The 19,819-nt window shown below is 40.0% G+C and overlaps 1 protein-coding gene across 5 annotated transcripts in view; it reads left to right on the top strand.

Annotated features, from left to right (window-relative positions):
* DCLK1 (doublecortin like kinase 1) overlaps positions 1-19,819 on the top strand; it is a 349,882-nt gene that overhangs the window by 258,523 nt on the left and 71,540 nt on the right. For 4 of the 5 annotated variants that reach the window (XM_045473943.1, XM_045473936.1, XM_045473962.1 and 1 more), the window contains exon 6: positions 9,850-9,944. In XM_045473943.1, coding sequence (XP_045329899.1) covers positions 9,850-9,944 — 95 coding nt within the window. Of the gene's footprint in view, positions 1-9,849; positions 9,945-13,594; positions 18,372-19,819 lie in introns of those variants that run through there. The other variant, XM_045473971.1, reaches the window with a different exon arrangement.

Genomic DNA, 19,819 nt, shown 5'->3' with positions numbered 1-19,819 from the left:
CAAGCCCCCTAAATAATTTGTAGATAACATAATTCACATACCTGATGAATTAATATTAATCTACTTAACATAAAGGGTCCAAAAAGGCAATTTGAACCAAAGAGAGAGAGAAAGAGAGAGAGAAACCAGGAGCCTTAATAACACCCAAGAAGAATAATGAGCCCCCAGACAATAGTGTGCCGAGACACTGAATGCAGTTATCACTAAGAAATGGGAAAAGTGGTTTTTAGTTGCTTTTTAAAGAAACGAGAATATCTAAGAGTATCGTAAAGAGTGTTTAATATGGGTTGAATCTTTATTCATGTGTGTTTATCTTTGGAACACAGACTTTCATAAAATGTGTAATTTAAAAGTGAAATTCTTTTAAACAAATTCCTTTATCTATACAAGGAAGTTATAACAAAATATCTCCAGAGTAAGAGTATAATATGCACTAAATTTATCTCAGTAAAAATGGATAAAGTTTAGTTTTGCTTTATATTGTTTTCTTAATATTAAAAGTGTAAGAAAATCACACTCACCTGTCTTGAATTTTCATTGCTGCAGTCCTCCTTAAAACTTTAGATTTCAAAATTTTGACCTCTTCCTGGATCACTTAGAAGAACTTTGTGTTTGTTTGTTTGTTTGTTTGTTTACTTGCTTTAGAGTTTTTATTCCTATTTAAACGGATGGTCAACTTTTTCTCATAGAATAACACCTACTTAGATTCTCTCTCTGTAGAAGCCATGGCAAACATAATTGAGCCCTCAGTGGGTGCCTTACACCCATCAATTCGAGCATAAGCTGATGGACTTTCTTGTCCTTCAGAAGTTTATAGTCGAAGGTAGAAATACTCTTGGCGACAACTATTCATTCACTCAATATGCACTGAGAATCCACCATTGACCAGCAATGCTGTGTGCAGGAGATGGAAGGGGGAACATTTGACAGAGGGAAAAGCTGGGTGGCTTAGTAATGACCTTCTACCATGACTGAAGCACCATTCTGTCCTCCACAGGCTTACAACTTAGTTGTATACGACTCTGGAAATCCTGCAGTTTTCTTATTTATGCTATTCAAATTTTCTTTTTTTACACTTGTGTAAAAATATTTTATGCAACATATGCAGATAAGACAGGAATCAAAGCTGGGGAAGCAAAGAGAATTTTAATCAGCTTTCTAGTCCAATATGTCAACTTTTTTTATTTATATCAAACACCTTCAAAGGCAGATTTATAGCTATTATTTTTTTCTTAGCTCAGTCTTGTTCTATAATGCAGATTTCACCTTATACATTCTATGGAAGATCTTTGCTGCTTTGGGGTTCCAAGGGAATTCTTGAAAACAAATACACCAAGAAGATCAAGGGGGCTGATGATTCATCTCTTGTGTTTTTAGAATTTTTTGTTGCATATAAATCTCAGTCCTCTTTCCCTGCACCCATCAATTCCCCCCAGTGCTCGCCCTCAGCAGGTGAATATCTCCAAAGGTGCTTTGCAAAACTTTGAAACATTATGTTGACCCACTGTGTATGGGGGGCAGGTAGCACCCTACATCAGCTGCCTTTATGAACTCAGTGTAAATGCCCCATATTAATTAAGTAAACATCTCCTGAACATCTGCTGTGTTCCAGGCATGTATTAAGTCCCAAGGATATGAAGATGATTAAACCACAGTTCTTGTCTTCAGGTTGCTTATATTCTTGCTTTCAAATTGAGATACACACGCACACACACACACACACACACACACACACACACACCACTTACTGTAATTGTGTAGGAAGTGCCATGACAGCCCAGAGAAAGAAAGGGTTAAATCTCATTAAAGCGGTCAGGGAAAACTTCCATGAAAATTCGGAATTACAAATTGGGACTTGAGGATCCTTCCAGGATAAGAAGAGCCAGGTGGGCCTTCTTATCCTGGAGGTAAGGCACGAAAGCATGAGTTTGTATAGCATATTTAAGGAACAGTTGTTACATGACCAATGATAGATTTGAGGAGAAGATGGTAGCCATGTTGGTTGTAGTCACTCATTGCACATGCCTGAGAGGGCATATTTTTGTTGTAGGTGTTAGACGGTGAAAGAGAATTTAAGGTAAGATCGTGATTGGATTTTTCTTTGAATTTTAGAAACAGTGGTGCAGTGGTAGAGAGAGAGGCTACCCATGATGGGCCAAGGACCAAGGAAGGCTCCATGAGGCCACCGTAGTCATCCAGGAAAGAAATTGTCAGGCCAAAATTGTTGGGAATGGGATAGACTTTGAAAAGGGCATGAGCCAGGAATTTAACTGGATATGAGGCCAGAAGAGGAGAGAGGGTCAGAAATGAGGAGCAGGTTTGAGGGGTGAGGAGAGGAGTGGTACGGAGTGAGTACATTTCAGACATGTGGAGTGTGAGTTGCTTTGGAAACATCAGTAGGCAATTAGGAATAAGTAACTGTGTTTAAGTCAGATTTGAGCCAACAGTGTATATTTGGGAGACCCTGGCATATAGTAGTGATTTAAATAATAGAAGTGTAGGATGCCTCTCCCTCTAGCCCAGTGAGAAGTTTGTAGAGTAAGGACGGACACGGAAGCACGGTGACCATCTGCGGTTATCAGAGCACATCAGAAGAGGCAGGAGAACCATGACAGATGGTGACAGAAGTCACAGGGCAGAAAGTTTCAAGATGAAGGGAGAGCCAGAAATATCTGATAAGTTCAGTAACATGGGAACTGAGAGGAGGTCATAGAACTCAGCAGTGAGTCCCACTGGTAAGCTGGGAAAGCTCCATTTCAGCAGGTAAGCCCAGATGGCAGTGGAGTATCCTCTGGGCATGTTGTCCCTGGGTGGGGGGAGGGGGCGTCACCGTGGAACTGCCCCAGGGCTGACTCCCAGGCTCAACTTGAAGGGGAGGCTGTCCTGCCGTTCCTGGTAGAATGGGGGCAAAGCACCCACATGGGGACCAAAGGGGCAGCAGAGCCCTTCAATCCCAGGACACTCATCCACCCTGATCTAAGGTGCTCTGCATGCCCGATTCCCTCGCAATAACCATGGCCTGTCCTGGGACCCCAGTTAACACATTTTCATGATTATAAATCAGAGGTCTCCAGGAGTCCTGTTTTGTTATTGTTGAATTACCCCGAAATCATCTTTGACTCCTTTACCCCCTTCCCTTCTGCATTCAGTTTGTCCCCAGTCTTCCTGGCTCCCCCTTCGCAGTGCTGTTCCAGAACTCCAGGCTACAAACACTTGCTTGCCAGGTGACCTCTTCCCTGCCTTTGTCCTCTGCCCCTTACATCTGCCCTGCACACTGATGTCAGACTTGTTGCCATTATTTACTGTCTGCCCAAAAACATCTGAACTCCTTATTCTCATATGAAAAACTATCTTGATTTGGTCCCAGTCTTCCTTTCCAGCTCAGTCTCCCACTTTTCCTCTGGACTTGTGCTTTATTTATCTTATGAACTAATTTAAATTTCTACCAGATAACGCTTGGGCTTTTCCACTTGGTAGCTTTCTTTAGTCCTAGAAGCCTTCTTTTGCTGCTTCAGCTGAAAAGAGGGTGCACACCCAGTTGGCCCAGATGACCTCTGTGAAACGTCCCCGGATTACCTCACTATTCAGGGTCTTCTTCACCCTACAATCCTGTGACATTTGATTTGGTTCCTGGTCTTTAGGTGACATATCATATCACCCTCCTAGGCTGTGAGGTTTCTGAGAGCAGGAGTTCTTTACACAGTCTGTATGCTCCCACGTTCATGGTAACTACTAGGTTAATTGACCAGATGAGTGAATTGAGAAATACTGGGATCTGTTCAAGTTGCCTAGGTTTCCTGGTGTTCAAGGGACTTTTCATAAATATTAAAAAAATTAATTCATAGAGCCAGGTCCCTTCCTGCATCCCCACAGTTTCTGTGTACCTACAACAAAAATATGCCTTCATGGGCCAGTTCCCATTATTCTCAATAGACAGTCCCTTTGAATTGGACCCATTGATTCCATTTAAGAAGAAAATGTAGACAAATGGAGAAATTCAGAGTTCCACCTCACTTATGAGTTGAGCATCTATGAAGACAGAATTAGGAAAATGCATGTTTCCCTGAGAGTTCCCCCACCCCTACCCCATTCGATAGTTGTCTGTTTTCTCTTGACCTCATTGGACTCCATCTGCTTTTTGTTTCTTTTTTCTTCTTCTTCTAATCCATAATGTGGCAAGCAATGGACAAGGGCTGGGAAAAGAGATTTTAGAGTATCTACAACCTCCTCCATGATCAGGGAATGAGTTAAAGTCTAAAGCAAGCAGTCAGATCTTGCCAACAACATGACCGAATCACTACCCCCTGAATACATAACCGGACCCCATATGTATGCAGACATGTTCTCTCCTCTCATCACCGCAAGTGTCGCATCATAAATAAATGAACCACCTTACGTGCAGGAAGGAGATTGGGAAAGGACAAGGTAGATTTTCATGTCTAAAAAGTTATCTTGTAATTAGATAGTTTTGCTTGGAGAGTGCTCTGATTTCAGGACCAGTTTGAGACATTTAAACATTTAACTTCCACATGTGGTCTGAGACTGTTAAGAATGAAACTCCAGGGGTGCCTGGGTGGCTCAGTTGGTTAAGCTTCCGACTTCGGCTCAGGTCATGATCTTGCGGTTCATGAGTTCAAGCCCCGTGCTGGGTTCTTTGCTGACAGCTCAGAGTCTGGATCTTGCTTCGAATTCTGTGCATCCCTCTCTCTCTGTTCCTCCCCCAGTCACACTCTGTCTCACTGTCTCTCTCTCTCAAAAATAAATAAAAAATTAAAAAAAATTTTTTTTAAAAAGAATGAAACTCTAAAGAGAATAAACCCTTTAAGTTTACCAAGGCGTTGCTAAATTAATATACACATGCACCTAGTCACCTGATAGGAGCAATGAACTAGTAACGGTAAGCCAAGTATTCCCAGATTCTAGAGTTTTTTTGTAATGTTCATATTCAAGTACAAGTTTTGGGACACAGAGACCGACAGACAGAGGCAGGCCCATAGTCAGTGTATGGTATATGCCGTGTGGGTGCTGACTGATTGATTATAGAGCCCTGAATTATGGCTCTAGAGGAGGGTCATCTGTCAGAAATGATAAAAGAAAAGGTGAGACCGGATCCTTCATGACGAGTAATGTCCTGTGACCAGTCTGTGCTGTTTTGTTCCCGATGGGCTTAGGTGATGGCCCAGTTGGGCAAAAAGCAGGGACACAAACTAGGGATTTTTGAAGCCAACTCCACAGACTTCATACACAGCTCTTTGGTGGCCAGTTATGTGATTGATCATCATGGGATCTGAAAATAATCCAGCTTAAAGTTTAGCACTTCTCATTCAGGAAGTAACAAGTAGAGCAAGGGATACAGGATTTAAGGGAGATGTACCCCAATAGAACGTACCCCAAGGCAGTGGATCTGATGCGTCCTTCAGTAATTCAGATGTAGTGACTTTCACGTTGAAATAATTAATTGTTAGACCTGCTTGGCCACTCAAAAACAACCATTTTGAGTTGGATTTTTTCCCATTTGGAATACAGACTCCTTTAATCAAGTAATACGTTATTCTGTGAAGCAATGCCATTTGTTACTTGAATTTTAATAAGTTCTATTAAATAGGTGACAAAGCCTTTTTTTTAAATTTTTTAATGTTTACTTATTTTTGAGACAGAGAGAAACAGAGCATGAGTTGGGGAGGGGCAGAGAGAGGGAGACACAGAATCTGAAGCAGGCTCCAGGCTCTGAGCTGTCAGCACAGAGCCCAACGCAGGGCTTCAACCCACCAACTGGAGATCATGACCTGAGCGGAAGTCGAATGCCCAACCGACTGAGCCGCCCAGGCACCCCATACAAAGCCTTTTATATTGGCATTCAGACTTCTGGTATTACAGGATAAAAAATAACTGAACTCAACACATGTGTCAGACTTACTTGGAAAATAAAATTATGTATTCCATCAGTGAGTCAACAGTAAGTTGTGTGATACTGTCTGGATGTCAAGAACCACTTTAAGAAGTTGCTAATGCTTTTTCGGTGGCCAAGAGGAAGAGTCTGAATAGAATTCTGACCCTAAGAACACAAGCCGTTCCCAGCTTTCAAGCAGGTTGTGTTCCAAAAATGTCTGGTTGGAAAATGGCTCTAACACTTGAGCCCTATTTTTCCAGAGAGATGGCAACACAAGTAGAAGCCTTGAGTCCAGTGGCTTTAAATGAAGGAGGCGCCCCAGTGGTAGAGAAAGGAACCTAGAATCCTTAGCCCTGCAGACGGGGGACACGAATTCTGGACATGTCCTGAGGCGTCAGGACAGGCCACTCACAGGAAAAGTGTGCAGTTCTTTGCGGAGACAGAAATGAGATCCAGTTTTAGTGCTGCTACCTTCCAGCTGTTCATCTTTGGGCACATCGCTTCAGATAAAATAGGAAAAATTACACCAATCTACACTGTGGAACTGATGTCACGTGAGATGTTTCATCTGACATGTCCAAATTCTCTGTCCTTCCAAACTTGCTCCCCCTCTTCTTGTCGCAATCCTCTCCAACCAGTTACTACGTCCTATAGTGTTGAACCTCTGAAATCTCTCCGGAATGTTTCCATTTACCTCTACCACCACTGCACCACCCTTCACCCAGCCACACCATTTCTCGGACCATAGGACACTTAAATGTGCCACACTCCCTCCTGCCTACCCATTCTCCATAGGGATATCCCTAACTGAGCCCATTATTGTTCTCCCCTAATCCGTTCTTGACAAGCAAGAGCTCTGGAGAGCTTTTACAAATATAAATCTGATCTCCTCGCTCCTGCTTAACATCATGAAGAGCTAATCATTGTCCTTTGGATAAAAATCAAACTCCTTAACATTAACTGTAAAGCCTTGCATTATATGACCCCTTACCTATTTAGGTCTTTTCAATGCACTACACTGCTCCCTCCTCCATGCCCAGCCACAAAACACGTGGTTCCCTTGCCTTGGAACACTTTTCCTTCATTGTATCCTACCCTGTTTCACCTGCAAAATGACACTAATACTTGGGTTCGGTTTCATTACCCGTTATTCTCTCTGTAGGGTGTAGGGCAACTTTGAGGCCATACTTAGGATTTCAGTAGCAACCCTCAAGACAGTCATCCTCAAAATACTTTATTGTGATTACTAGTGTAGTTATCTGGCTTCCCTGCAGGCTAGCAGGCTGACACCTTAGGGAATGTGGTGGTGAAGAGTGCAGATTCTGAATTGTCTTGGTTAGATTTGGGGCTCTGCCCACATATTTGCTGGTGAAGTTGTTTATCGTTTTATGCCTCAGTTTACTCTTCTGTAAAATAATACTGTCTGCCTCATAGAGTTATTGTAAGCATTAAATGAGCTCATGTATACCATATGCTTATCAATACATATGTAAAAGGTTTAAGTGCATTAACGGGTCCATAGAAAATAAGTCTGCATTAAACTGAGATGCACACATAACGGGTACTTACAAATGCAAACATATTGCAATTTTGTTTTGCTTTTTTTTTTTTTAATTTTTTTTCAACGTTTATTTATTTTTGGGACAGAGAGAGACAGAGCATGAACGGGGGAGGGGCAGAGAGAGAGGGAGACACAGAATCGGAAACAGGCTCCAGGCTCTGAGCCATCAGCCCAGAGCCCGACGCGGGGCTCGAACTCACGGACCTCGAGATCGTGACCTGGCTGAAGTCGGAGGCTTAACCGACTGCGCCACCCAGGCGCCCCTTGTTTTGCTTTTTAAAAAGGCTAAGGCAGTCTTCCAGGGAGCCCACTTTGTCTTTTTCTTTATTTTCCATCAGCTTGATAAAATTAGCGAATCAAAAGTAAAATGAAATGTTAATACTCCGTTTGCTTCCCCATTTGTCCTTTTCCCCCAATCTGTGTCGCCTTTTTGCTCTTTTTTCCCCCAGCCTGTGTAGCCTTCAGGTGTGACATAGAGATGTAAAGTGGAAACGGGGACAAAGAAAATATTATGATCCTAAAATTTGTCTTCCTGTCAACCCCTGAGGGACCTCTTGCCTTCTTCATTGTAGATTCTGCCTCTGCCCGCATTTCCTTAGTTCTTGCCTATTTCAGAGCCCTCCCTAGAGAGGCCGGTGGCTGGAAGTCCGGTGCGTAGAGAGGCCTGACCTCATGCTCATTCAACAAAAGCCGGGCTGTTGAATGCAAGCCCATGAAAGCCTTCTTCCCCATGCAAGCCCGTGAAAGCTTTGCTTCTGCTTCATTCTGCACTCCGCCTCCTCCCCCCCCCCCACCAGCCGCCAAATTGTTGTTTAGAAGGAGTCACCAAATACATTTCAAAGGCAAAGCTACACATCAGTGCAGCATGGGTTATGTGACATTTTTTTTAAAGGTCTTTAGAGAAGATGACAAAACAGGGAGCTTCCCACTCTCACGGGCGTGAAGTTTTTGTGCAAACATAGTGAAAAACCAATAAACATTGCACCGAGCCACTGAATTTTGTGAGGGTGTACTTATTACCAGGTACTCACCAGGTTTTAGAAGTTATTGTCATTATGATTTTCGGATGAGTCACCGGGCCACTTGCCCCCGGGAGGCACTCCATTATGATTCAGAGCAAAGTACGGAAAGGGCTCAGGCTTCCGGGAGTTAGTGGTGTCGGGGGGGTTGGGGGTTGCCGTGGCTCTGCCTTGGCATGAGGCTTAATCGACACCTTTGATGTAGCCTAAGACAGAACCCGCACCTCCCACTGCTGCTTGGAAGACGTCAGCCTTACGCAGAAAAGGCATCTGCTGATGAATCCTGCATCTCATTCAGTCTGCTCTGGGAGCAGCCTTTAGCCATCCTTAACTAATCCAACTGCTTCCCAGTTCCGCGGGTGCTCGGCTTAGTGCTGAGAAGGGAGCTCGCCTCTTGATTTTGCCAGGTTAAACACTAAGCCTGTGTCCATGTTAGAACTCATAGAAGGTAAGTTAAAAGCATTCTTGCTCTCCTTCACGGAAAATGTTTTTGTGCACCCTCAAGAATGTGTGTGTATCTCATTGCAAATTCTACTTCATTGACTGTGGGTGTAAAACATGTGAAAATGTTGTCATGTTTATGGGTAAGATAGTGGCAACCTTCTATATCTTTGTAAAGTCATGTCTCTAAAGGGTTTTAATCAGTTCCTAGAGGTGATGTTACTCAGAGAAGAGAATTGCTTTCTTGAGTTCTGTGACTTTGATTGCATTTGGTGATAATGTGGTAGAAAAGTCTTCGGAGTTGGGTAGAATTCCAGTGATTTAAACCTATCATAAAGCAGCTTTTATTTTCAGCAGCAATAAAGACAAACTGTGAGGAGTTCCTCCTGAGTGTCTGTGCCAACTAGTTTGTCCTGTGAAGGCGGGTCCTTCAGAGTTAGTTAGGCCAGAGGGATGTGCAGGGCACAAGTGGATGCAGGAACTTCTAGAAGCTAGTTCTTAACTGTAAAAAGATAGCGATCTCTTTTAACAAGGCACCGCGAATATCACTTGTGGGTTATGCTAATTTTTACCCCTACTGGGTGGTGCTCGGAAGCTAACCTATAGCATTAAGGATGAATCCCGCTGAAAGCGTCTCAGGACCTTAACCACATGTCTAAAATCTATCAGCACAGTTAAAGGCACCGTTTAATAAGTTCTTCAGGAAAGTTGTCAAAAGTACATTTGTAAGGACTTTTATGTAGTCTGAGCCTGTATTTAACACAGGATTAGCAAACTAGTGAATTTCTGAAGAGGGTCACTTACAGGACTGCAGATAAAAAGGTATCTGGAATTTTAGCACATGTCCCTTTATAATTGCTTGCTTCTCCGAGAAGATGATTTGTCATGAAAACATTTTAATGAGCGGTGTTTTTCTCCCTGTGAAACTTTGATTCTAGTTAATGGAACCCCTGGTAGTCAGCTGTCTACTCCACGCTCGGGCAAGTCGCCAAGCCCATCGCCCACCAGCCCGGGAAGCCTGCGGAAGCAGAGGGTAAGGAACTAAGCAAGCTCCTTGTTTAAGACCTGCCTGCGCTTCTGCATACAATGGCACAGGTGCCAGCTCCTTAGAGCACTGCTTGTCTCTAAGTAATAACCAGGTGAGGGCAGGAGGTGACCAGTGGCAGGTCCCTTGCAGGGGCTATGGTTTCTCTCAGCTAGAACTCAGGGCTTTTATGTTGTCTGAATTTGTCCGAATCTTAACTCTGACAACAGTAAACAGTTGCTGGTTCTCTTTTTGTCCTGAACGGGCACAGACTTTATTGGCACTGGTTTGTAAGCTTCCTTAGTTGTAATGAGTTTCATTAGACATCATCTCTGACCATCAACCTTCCTTAAGAAGGAAAAGGAAAAGTGCCATTTTGGAGAGGGGGGCTATGGTGGGGGGTTGCTTCATGGCACAGAATGGTGGTCCAGAGCAGGTTAGGGTCCATGGCATGGGGGATAGATGCGTATGACACGTGTATTTATGAATGAAACCCACATCGAGTACCTTCTCTTTTTCATCACTGTTTGCCTTTTGTTTTTTGGCTTGTGTAATACTGGAGAAATTGACTGAGCTTGGAGACCAAAGTCAAAAAGTTACTGGAAAGAGTGTTAGCTTCTTCATGTTCAGGAAAGGGGAAGAACTACTATTCTTACCCCTCACAACCTGCCCTGTCTGTCTTTTCCAGTAATACCAGGGCAGGAACAAAGGGGGTAGGAAGGGGAGGAGAGGAAGGTGCAGTCGGGGGAAGGGAAGGCCTTTTACTATCCTGATATCACAAGTGAGGTGGAGAGGAATATGTGCTCTTAGGAGGTTTTATGATGGCTTCTTGAACTCAAAGTCTGGGTTCTTAGTTTGGTGTCGTTTATTATGTGCTTTTAAATGAAATTTCTGAGTTCCATAAATTTAAACTGCATCCAACATGGAAGCTTTTCTCTTCAAGCCTCCTGCAAGGTTGCATCCTCATGCTGCTGTCTAAAAGCGGGAGCGGGGGCGGGGCCTCCATCAGTCCCGGGTCTCTTTGGCTCCTGGCCCACCACGTGTCAGGGTGTGCTGTGTTTCTCCATGGATCTTCTGGCATCAGGTGTAGCTCCTTTAGATTACTTGATGAGGCCTGGGCTCTGGCACCAGCTCCTCTACTAAATGGCTGTGTTGTCTTCGATAAGTCTGTTATCCTCTCCGAGTCTCAGTTGGAAAAACAAAACAAAACAAGAAGGAGGTTCCTTCCAGATAGAAAACCCCATAACTCTATTCCATCTGAGTGTTTTCATTATGGGCTTCTTCTTGGCCACAGTCTAATTTGGCGTTTTAAAGTACGGGAATCATTAGTGAACTACTAAAAGAAGAATTGGCCAAATGCATTGAATCCCCTAAGTGTCTGTCGTTGAGTGGAGGAAGGGGTAGTCGGGCGATTCTTTTCTAGTGCATGTTACCCAGCAAGGCCCCCTTCTGTAAGGGCAGCCATGTATAGCTCAGACAGTGCTCTTTCCTAGAACATTCTCTCTTTTGAAGTGTAGACTTTGGAGAGTACACATGGCATAGTAATCCTTCCTCATCCTTTGAACAAATTAAACTCAGATTCAGGATTTAGCTCATGCTGAGTTGTTGAGATTAAATTATAGTCACTGAGAATCCCTGCCACAGATTTGAGCTTCTCTCCCTGGTTGCTTATTGTGGAGACCTCTGTTGAGAGGATATAAAGTGCTTTGCCCAACTGTCCCTTTGTTGGAAGAACGAGGCTAGAATTTGCGTCCTCTGCCCTCTGTATTCTCTGTGTCATTATGACTTTGTCCAAATGAGGCAGAAAATGTCTAGCCAGTGTCGAGCGGCTCTGTGGCCAATGGCTTCTATAATTAACATTGCCAGCACTTTGGGAAATTACTATAAGGGGTGATTCTCTTATAGATTCTTCATTGTGTCGTTTAAACTACCAATGCAGGCATCTACTTGAGAGGGAAAAATAATCCCATTTGTTTCAGGGAGACAAAGGGTTTATCGGCATCTGAAAACGTTTATTAAGCACATGTTGTAAGCAGAGCACTGGATAATCCAGAGATGGTTCACTTTCCAGGCTTTTCAATTTAGGCCATAAATGAACATCCTCCATCCATGTACCATGTCAGTGCATGGAGACATTCCCAGCTGCTTTAGCGAGAGAAGCTTTCATCTTGGTGTGGAGGCAACTGCATCAAATAACCCCTCCCAGTTAAAATGGGCCTAGAATATCCCTCAAAACTGATCCTGTTTCAAATTTGGTTAATGTTCTTCTCAAATGGTTGGCTATACTCCTATGCAGGAAATACTGAAATAAGTGAAAGATGGCAAGTGCTAAAAGAAGATACTTCAAAGAATAAATTAACTCTTTTTATTGCAAATTGGAAAACAGTAGCTACTTCTATTTTTCCTTCTGTGTTGCCTAGCAACATGGCCAGGAAAATGAGTTAGCTGTGCCCCCTAACACACACACACACACACACACACACACACACACTCACGCTGCCTACCTCAATTTATAAAAACAGGAACATATTTTTTTTATTTTTAAAGGAATATTGAGACGTTTGACAATTAAGAAAAATCTATTTTATTTATGTTAATTATGATGATTTAATCAACATTTCCCCTTCCTTTAGAATTATATTTTTCTGTTACATCTTTTGGTATTTTACAATAGTCATATACAGTAAGAGTCTGCATGCCAGAAATTTTCTTCATAAAAGCATTGGTGGCGATGTACCAAAAAACCTCCCTATTTTTCCAAAACACTGTTATTCAAATTGCTGTCTAAAAGCTGTTAACTGGTCACAGAAGCAGATCTAAGAGGATCTTTTCCATCCATGAACTTTTCTTGGTCTTGTTTCTTAATACATCAGGAAGAAATGTGTTGTGTTGTGTGGGTTGAATGAAGCTCCCCATTCTACTCCCACATGGCTGACTTGTGTAGATTATCTGATCAGTCAGATGATGTGAGGAGTGGGTGGTACAAAATAGAAAAGAAGCCAGGATTCTAGACAGTCTGCAGATCTGAGCTGGTTGCCTGGGTACCAACTGAGAGATCTCCTAGCAGAAAGGGGTGGAGGGAGGAAGAAAGGAGTTGATTGGTGAGTGGTTGGAGACCGCAAGAGCATTGGGAAGGCAATGGGAGGTCAAGCTTGCATTTTTGCTGTCTTCCAAGTATAAAATTTTGAAAAGGCAATTTTTATTGGGTTTATGCAATTTGCAAATGCAACACTTGGGTTGCTGCTTTGGGACCAGAATTTGCTGATTGCCATCTGGGGTTCCTAACAAATTATTTTGTGAGGTAAGCACGTTCCTCTTCTACCCAGAATGGGAAGGAAATGTTCAAGGAAGAATGGCCTAGACACATAGTTAGCGGAGTTGGCATTGACAGACCCCAGGGGCTATATATAAAATTCACTGGACACAGAAGGCAATAGCTCAGAAGCAGATCAAGCCAATAAGGAAAATAAGCACCATTTTTGTCTGTTTAAATGGCTTCTCAGTTATTATCTTTCCTCTTATCCAAATTTGGTGAGTCTAAAAGGTCTGATGATGTTAGAAACCAAGGATGCTCATTCAGTGTTGCTCCCTTCCTAAGAGAGCCACATGGCACCCAAGAAAGCCAAGTAAACAAATCTATACCGCCCTTCATCTTACAGGACCTGTATCGCCCCCTCTCTTCGGATGATTTGGATTCAGTAGGAGACTCAGTGTAAAAGAGACAATGGAGCATTGTATATGGTTTGTGATTGGGTGAAGGTGTTTCACATTTCCTAAGAAAAGTCTAACAGCAAAATAAACAAAAGGGTTTTGCATACCTTGAAATTATGAACTCAATTCCTCTGAAAATAAAAATGCAGGCATTTTATATTCATGATCTTAATCCTTGAAGAAGATTTATATACCTGAGGTTTTTGTGCAAGGCCTGGGTTTAGATGAATTTCATATATGACCCGATATTGAGTGTAAGAACAAGCTAATGATATAGCGATATAGGGTCATTAATTTCTGCAGATACAGTTTTCATTTAACCATAAGTAGACATATAGGTACAATTTTCCTGTACTGTTGGTCAAGCAAATTAAAATGGCACTAGCGGACATTTTTTTTCTTCTTTTTTAAAATTTGGATTGCTGATTTTTTAAAGATGCTTCTACTGCAAAGTAATAAAAATACTCAGGTAGATTTTTTTCTCCCTGCACAATAGACAAAGCTACTTATTTTGTGGGTTAATATGTCTAAGGAAATCACTCATGCCGAGGACACTCCTCATGAAGATTCCAACGATAAGCTTTAGGAACTTTCCTAGCTTTTGTTGTCAACTAAATTTTTTTAAACTTCCCTTTCATTAGAAACAGCATAAATGTAGCTTGAACGACATACCAACACGAAGAACTTGTTCGATGGCATTGCTATAAATGACATAATTCCTCCCTACAACCGTATATGTAATTTTTCAAATGTTGAAAAGGCTGAAGCTAGAAAGCTTTTTTTTTTTTTTTTTTAACACACAGACCCAAAAAAATTGGGTCTGGGTTTTTTTCTAAGAAGAATCCATTTGAAAAGCAAAATTCTCTTAAATGGTGCTGTTTAAACCAGGCCCCCCCCCAAAGTCCAAAACTCCGTTCAGATAAATCCTGGCTCTCACTGATGTTTTGGAAATTTTCGTATGCAAAACTCCTTTTGTATTAAACCAAGTAAGTCTGTGATTATAACCCACTGTTTAACATTAACCTACTAATTCTGCTCTTCTGGTCCTCTGTTTTAAAAATCGTAGTCAGCTTTGCTTAAACATAAAATAATTATTTTCAAATCTGAATGTTAAAAATTAATTTAATGTGTATGGTCTATTGTATGTAAGCCATACCCTAGTGATCATTTAGTTTTACTAGTTCAAACACTAACAATTTAAGACTTGTGAAGCATGGTTTTGATATTGTACAGGCTTGACATATCTCAGTAGGTGATAAATTAAAAATGTATGATGCCATTTGGAGGCCTTTCCTTGCATTTTTTTTCAAATTTTACTTGAAAACTGAATTTAAAAACAAAGTGTTTGATTCAAGATGGAGAGAAATTCGGTTGTCATATACTGTTTTAAATGTTATCAATTTATCTCCTTGATAAATTGCTCAACTATCAAATTTTACCATCTGGTTTATAGTTACATATGTTACCATCTCACTTTCCAAGTGAATAAAATATTTCAACCAAAAGAAGGTGAAAAAAAAGAGTCCAGGCAATCTAACAGCATCTGAAAACGTAGCCTTATAATAATTAGTGCCTCATTATCCTGTCTGTTGGAGAGAAAGACACTTCTCTGGCAGGTTATTCGAACCGCAAACTGAATCATTCCATCTTGAAAGAACAGTTCATAATAATACCTGTTCCAGACTTCAGGTTTTAAAACTGTTTCCAATAGAAATGAACAGAGACTCCTGCTGAGATCAAAAGGCTGCTTTGTTTTAGCTGAAACAGTAAACATCTGTGAAGTTGCCTATGCTGGTGTCTGTTCTAGTTATGTCTTTGTAAAATGCATTACTTAATACAGTTGAGTCCATAAAAGATTAGTATGTATTTGACTGAACTGTCAAAAATGCAAAGAAAGCAGTGGAACAGTTAACTTAAATCTGGCGGGGTCAGATGGTCCAGAACAAAAATAAATTCCAAAAATTTCAGCTTCCCTGCACTGTCAATCTTAGGGACAAGTGCTGCTTAGCAAGGTCCAATAAATGCTATTTGTTCTGGATAAGTGGCAGATATTGCCAATTGATATGAAGCCCATGGCTTTGTTTAGACATGGCTAAAAGAAACTGTACTTGTACTAATTGCCGATAGATATCATGGCCAGCTTTCCATTCAGGCAGTTCCAAAGGAAATGCAGTTCCACAGCATTTAATCTTTTGAACATATGACTTTTATTAAAGGACTGTTCAGAGGCAATATATATCATTTACTTTTTGAAACTAAAGTCCCTCAGAGATTGAAACAACACACCATTTATAGACTTTGAGATCTCTTTCTATGCAGAGCGTAATTCCATTATACTAAAGGAGAAATTAAAAAAAAATTCTTAGCGACAAACCAGAAGTTTTCAGTTCACCAGTGGACTCAAACTGATGATTTATAGGCACTTAAGATTTACTTACGCACAGAATTCTTTTTAAAAAATTAGGCACTGAACTTTAAAATTATTCTGAGCAGGAGAGAGCTCGAGCAAAAGCCATGCATTTTTGTTCTTATGGTCAACCTTAAGTGTGCCATGAAGACATTGTGCTCTAGTTAAAATTTTGACACTTCATTTGCACACACTTGTTTTTCTTAGACATCGTAGAAAAAGATAGGATAAGTATTTCCTCTGCTTTCAGCATTTTAGAAATGCAAAACAATAATAGATCAAGTGTGAAGTTCAGTGTGAACTCAAAAGACTGGTTCTGAAAACCATGTGGTGGTTTATTTCTTCTTTGTCTTGCTTTCATCAGTCAAGTGGGGGAAAATATCCACAATGTTTCTATACCATCCATAGGCTTTTAAGATGGTGTCAGGTCCACTCATCTGTACACATCCCGGGTATATCCTAAAATCATTGGAACCAACATTTATGTACTATATGTATTCCCTACATTAGCCAGCAGAGCTATTAGGTTGCATCCACTGCAAATCTATATTTTATTGGGCTTTTTTTTTTTCCTTTCCCCATTTAAAAGCAATGAAGTCTAAATGCTAAATTTCTTGATGAAAATAGAAAATAATATTCTTGAAAAATAATCCCATGCATTTGAGCTATTGGACTACTAAATTTTTCCTGTGTGGCCATATATCTATACAGGTGTGTGGGTGTCTATGTAAATTTTCAGGGTTCTGTGTGTATATGGGTGTGCTTATATACGTGTTTGTGTATGTTTATAGACCATAAATAGTAAAACATGGTGTTTGTGACACAGCCTTATACGTTACTGGCTCTTGTGGAACTGTATATGGATCTTGTAAAACCTAAATGCCACAAATTGTTAAACGTGACGTAGTAGTTGGGGCATTTTTAAGTTCAAAAGCAGTATGCTGAACTAGTAAGGCAAAATGGTTCCTAATAGATGTAATGATTTATTTAACAAACAAACAAAAAATTGGAATCCAGATACACAAAAAATGTGGCATTGAAACAAATCCAAAGTTGTGTTAATTTTTAAATATAAGCACACATCAAAGTTTGTTTCGTTATGTCTTGATATTCAGTTATTAAAATGAGTAAATACTGTCACTGATGTTTTCTCTAGTGTATGCATTGATGACATGTATTGATTGTCAATCAATATTCACTAAGAATGAAACATTGATTTATAGAGTTGTGAGTAGTTGAGTGTTAATATTGAAACATAAATATAAAATAATCCAAACTGTGTTTGAGTTGAAGTAAGTTGGTAACAAAGCCAGATAACCTGTAAGGCAATTTTGTATGTTCTTTCAAAACACTATTCTAAACTGTTGATGTATTTTCAGTAGTAACCTTCCTACACTTGCTATGTGTGTGTATATATCTGTATAAATATATACACACTTGAAAATGTTAATCAAACGGATTTACTATATATGCATACATTTGCCCATTTATACATATTTGCATTAGTTTTGCTAGCATCTCTAATTGTGCACGTGAGTGAGAACTGTATTTGTTTGAGATAGCCCACAAGAGTGTAGTGTAAAAATTAGAACTATATTGAATTCAATATACCGATTGCCTGATGCAGTTTGTTATACTGTCAGCTGAAAAATATTTGTAATTTTGTGCCTGTAACGCATGTGGAAAAGATAGGAAATCTGAGGCCCTAGCTGTAATTTTCAAGAGTGCATGATATATAGTGTCTTTAAAATGTGGTTCATTTTAGTAAGGATGATGGATAAATGGTGCATGTAATACATGGGTGTTTGTATTATATATGGCCACAAAAAGGTTTTGAAGCCAGGATAGTAGGCATCTGAAAGGTCACAGGCAAAGAAGTATGAAAGCTAATTTTCCTGTGGTGTGTATTTTTTATGTTATATTCATCAACAAACAAGGAATTGACTTATTTGTCCTAAGGACTTTTTACTTCAAAATACACTATGAATGTTGTACATTTGGATGAAATTTTTACAAAGAGGGTGACCTAGTTTCTGTATACAGTTTGAGTGGCTTGGATGTATATTCTCTTAAAAAGAGCATTTGGTGTCAAAATGTTTTAAAAATCCATCAGTTGAGGCCATCGTAGAGTTTTATAGTGCTAAATGATGAGATGTTTCATTGAACTACCCAGTTTTCAAAGTTCCATCACCTTGTGTTGTGGTTTCATTGTAAAGTGTTATAGCTTGTATTCCGCACTGGACCATGTTATTCCCCTCAAAGTTAACTTTGTGACACTTACCACCTTAGAATAACTATGTAATAAACAGGAAAAACCACCTACGTTGTTCAGTGAGTTTCTTTCAGAAAACTTATAAGTAGACACTGAAATGGAAATGACTTTGAGGGGTAATCTTTACCTTTGTAATTGTGTGTATGGCATTCTTGTGATGTAATTGGCACCAGCAAAGTGATACTTGAGATACTGCAGAATGGCATCCCATGACATCTAAAGTATAAAATATTGGCAATAACAAACAACAAAATGAGAAGACTATGTGATGAAGAATTCGGGTTCAGATGGTTATATTAAAATCATTAATATACTTTTCTCTCAGGGTTGTCTTAAGGGTGAATTTGTCAGACCAATGGCCGACTGATTGAAAAAAGAATTGGCTTGCATTTTTTTAGACATACTAACTGTCTCCTGGGTTTGAAGGCATTTTTTGCAAGGTCATCGAATTGTAGGGTGGGGGAAATGATCATGTAGATATATGTACATGGGTGTGTAAACAAGTTTTTTTAAATCACTGAATAAATAAATATATAAAATAAGTAAATATATGATAAAATAAATAGTGATGATAATAAAATGCTTGCTTACCCAGCATCAGTCTAGAATAAAAATCCATACTTTATTTAATGCATAATGTGGGGTAAGGGAGAATAGAAAACTCTACTGGCTTAGTTAGAAAAATATTTTACAGTAAAATTATTATGGAAGTCCAAAATTCTAGTTTTAAATCTAACATTTTTAGTAGGTTCTTTTTAGCCTTAAAATTGTAGTTTACTTTAGTTGGTTCTTTTTATTTGTTCCATGAAAACCTGAATGTAACCAGTGCCCAAAGCAATAATGGTACAACTGGAAGAAATGTTTACAAATTTATAAATTCCAAATTGTATTTATGCTTTCTTAATATAGCAGAGTTTAAAATAAAGTATAGTAGGTGCCTGAAAGAGTAGTGAGCTCCCTTCATCACAGACTAGGAATCTCATTTGGGGAGTAAATCATGGGGGGAATTATTTTATTGAGAGGTGATAAACTAGATGACTTTCTGGTCCCCTTGCCAAACTATGATTTCATGAAGAATAACTCCTCAGAGGAGACATTGTGTCCCCCTCCCCCAAAACAACAGTCTCTTCAAGACAAATGGTTCAGATTTTAAATTGATACATCTTGGCCTGACTCTTGAGGCAAGAGAGCTGCCTGATCAAACAAAATTGCAGCTAAATACATTTATTTTTGAATGTTTGGCTCACATGGGTGGCTTCAGTATCATAGATTTAATCCCAGTATTCCCATTTTCATTTTTTGTTCTTCTGAGTAAACCAATTTCATGAATAATGGGTCTTCAGTCTTTTAAAAACTGTGACCGAATCTTTATGATAACATTTTACATTTTTCAATATTGATTCTTGTTACACACATGATTACTTGTCATAAACTGTATTTAGGCTAACATGTTATGAAGAATGCAGACAGAGGGATTTGAAAAAAAGGAATTCC

Source organism: Leopardus geoffroyi, chromosome A1 (genome assembly GCF_018350155.1).
Source record: "Leopardus geoffroyi isolate Oge1 chromosome A1, O.geoffroyi_Oge1_pat1.0, whole genome shotgun sequence".
NCBI classification, from domain to species: domain Eukaryota; kingdom Metazoa; phylum Chordata; class Mammalia; order Carnivora; family Felidae; genus Leopardus; species Leopardus geoffroyi.
The sequence above is the reverse complement of the archived record's forward strand: the minus strand, read 5'-3'. Positions and strand labels throughout refer to the sequence as shown.